This window comes from Trichechus manatus, unplaced genomic scaffold (genome assembly GCF_000243295.1).
Source record: "Trichechus manatus latirostris isolate Lorelei unplaced genomic scaffold, TriManLat1.0 scaffold00008, whole genome shotgun sequence".
Taxonomy (NCBI): Eukaryota; Metazoa; Chordata; class Mammalia; order Sirenia; family Trichechidae; genus Trichechus; species Trichechus manatus.
In genome coordinates this window covers 767,668-770,080 of record NW_004443944.1, presented here as the reverse complement: position 1 = coordinate 770,080, position 2,413 = coordinate 767,668, and the positions used below count along the sequence as shown (strand labels likewise).

Below are 2,413 nucleotides of genomic sequence, written 5' to 3'. Positions count from 1 at the left end.
TGTGTGCATGTGTGTGCGTGTGTGCCTGTCCGTGTGCTAGTGTTTATGTGTGCATGTGTGTGCATGTGTGCCTGTCCGTGTGCTAGTGTTTATGTGTGCACGTGTGTGCACATGCACCTCTGTGTGTCAGCGTGTGCACGTGCCTGTGTGCGTGTATGTGCCCGTGTGGTTCCCTGTCTGCTCGTGCGCCCGTGTGCGTGTGTGTTGGTATGTGCGCGTGTGCGCGGGTGCCTGTCCGTGCGTTAGTGTGTGCAGTGCATGTACGTTAGTGTCTGCATGTGTTTGTATTGTGCACCTCAGTGTGCGTTTGCACACACACACGTGTACGGTCTGAGCCTCGCCTGGATCCAGACAGAGAGACAGCGGGAACTGCCTGTGACGTCTCTGGGGCTCGGAGCCCCGGGTGGGGCCTGCCAGGGGTGGGGGTGCTGCCCCACCCCCCACCCGGCCAGCAGAACTTGCACAAAAGCCCCGGCCACAGCACCAGACGGCTCTCCCTGGGGAGTGATGCTACCGGAAACTTCTGCTCTTGGTTTCTGAAGGTGGCAGTCCTGACCCACTGCTGAAAACCTGGCCACCCTGAGTTTTTCTATACTGAGGGGAGGAGAGGACCAGGGCTGGGGCTGGTCTCACAGAATCAGCTGTCCTGGAGGCCCTCGTAAAGGCAAGTCTGCAGGAGATGGAGCTGGGGCTCTGCTGGGGTGGGCCTCAGGTGGGGCCGAAGCCAGCAGCTAGGGAGTCAGGCCATCGGTGTGAGCTGGGACACACACAACCCATGAGGCAAAGGGCTCTCTGCTCATCCACAGATGCCCTCCCGGCCCTGGCCACCTTGAGGCATCCTGCCAGGCTTCCTTGGACCACTTCTCAGGGACACCACTCCCATTGGCTGGGGACCCAGACCCACCCCCCTGCACCTACCACATCGATGAGCTGGGCAATGGACAGGCCGAAGCGGACCAGGACCACATCTGAGATGTTGGCCACAGGCCGGGACCACTTGTTGTAGCCAGAGAAGAGTTTCTTCAGCAGCCGCTCCTCGGCGTGGGCTCGGGTCTCCACGTGGCTGCTTGCTGAGGTCGGGGAGTGGGCAGGGGCTCAGGCCAGGGCAGCCGCGAGGCCTCACCACCTCTTCAGTCCTCACACTCCCCTCCTTCCTCCCACCACAAGGCCTTTGCACGTGCTGCCTGATGCCCGGTGTGCTCCGCCCTGCGCTCAGCCTGGGTTTCCCCTACAGCCCTTCGGCATCACCGTAACCTCCCCGGGGAAGCAGCACCACAGACTAGCAGAGAGAGGAGAGCCCCCAGTGCTGCTCTCCCGAAAGGCAGAGACAGGATCTTAGTGGGGGTCTGAAGCTGCCCAGGGGACATCCGAGGCCCAAGGCCCCTCAATCTGTTATTTCTTGTCTCTCTGACCAGTGAAGGGCAGCCGACTCTCTGGGGAGGAGAAGGTGAAATCCCTTCCAGGAGTCCCTGAAGGGGAGCGGGGTGAAGAAGGTGCCCACGGCAGCGAGGGAGGAGAGGAAGCCGGACTTGCTGTCCCGGAGAGCCTGGGGGAGCCGAGGTGGGGGAAGCAGAACACCATGGGCAAGCCACCCCACTTCTAACCTGGAGCAGGCGTGGGGGAGGGGTCTGCAGGGCCATCTAGCTCGATGTGGTGGTGGGGGGCGAGAGGGTCCCCGCCTCTGCCAAGTTTCACAGCTAGAATCCCCCTACCTCCACCCAAGCACCCCTCCTCGCGCGTTCACAGCTGGGTTAACTCCTTCCTTGCCTCGTGGCCGCCCCGTTGCGCGCAGCCATGGCTTTGGACCGCAGCCAGGAGCCTTCCCTCCTCAGCCTCCGGAGATCCAGGGTAGCCGGCACCAGGCGAAAGGGGGCCTTCCAGCGCCCTGGAACTTACCGGGCAGGAGGCCGGCCCCGAGAAGCAGCAGCAGCAGCGGCGGCGCCCCGAGGCCCCCAAGCTCCATGGCGCACCGTGAGGCTCTAGACTCGGGCAGCTTCTGGCTCCGCTGCGCCCCTGCTCCGAGGCCCGCGCGCGCCCAACTTCAAGCCCCGGCCCGGGGCCGGCCGCTCTGTCCCGCCCGCTCGGCCGCTGTTCCCGCGGTTCCCGGCGCTGGGGCCGGAGCAACACGGCTGTGGGCTCGGCACAGCCCTGCCTGGACGTGCTGCCTCCAGCGGGCGAAGAAGGGGAGGAGGAGGGAGTGAAGGACGGACCAGAGCGGGAGGAGGGAGGGGAGGGGAAGGGACGAAAAGGGAGGGGAGAGAGAGAGAAAGGAGGAGCTGGAGAGGGGGACAGATCACGCTAGGAGAAGGGGCGCAGAGACGACAGCGTTCGGCCCTCTCTGGGGTAAAGTTTCCTACCTCCTCTCGGGGCTTGGGACGTGTGGAGCTGGTATGGGAACCCCGTGGTCACTGCA

At 64.2% G+C, this 2,413-nt stretch overlaps 1 protein-coding gene across 2 annotated transcripts in view; it reads right to left on the bottom strand.

Moving 5' to 3' along the window:
• CHRNA4 (cholinergic receptor nicotinic alpha 4 subunit) overlaps positions 1–1,963 on the bottom strand; it is a 12,556-nt gene extending 10,593 nt beyond the window's left edge. Inside the window, exons 1-2 of one of the 2 annotated variants that reach the window (XM_004370182.1) lie at positions 1,897–1,963; positions 919–1,070 (exon numbers count right to left, since the gene is read on the bottom strand). In XM_004370182.1, coding sequence (XP_004370239.1) covers positions 919–1,070; positions 1,897–1,963 — 219 coding nt within the window. Of the gene's footprint in view, positions 1–918; positions 1,071–1,896 lie in introns of those variants that run through there. The other variant, XM_023741574.1, reaches the window with a different exon arrangement.
• Positions 1,964–2,413: the final 450 nt, after the last annotated feature.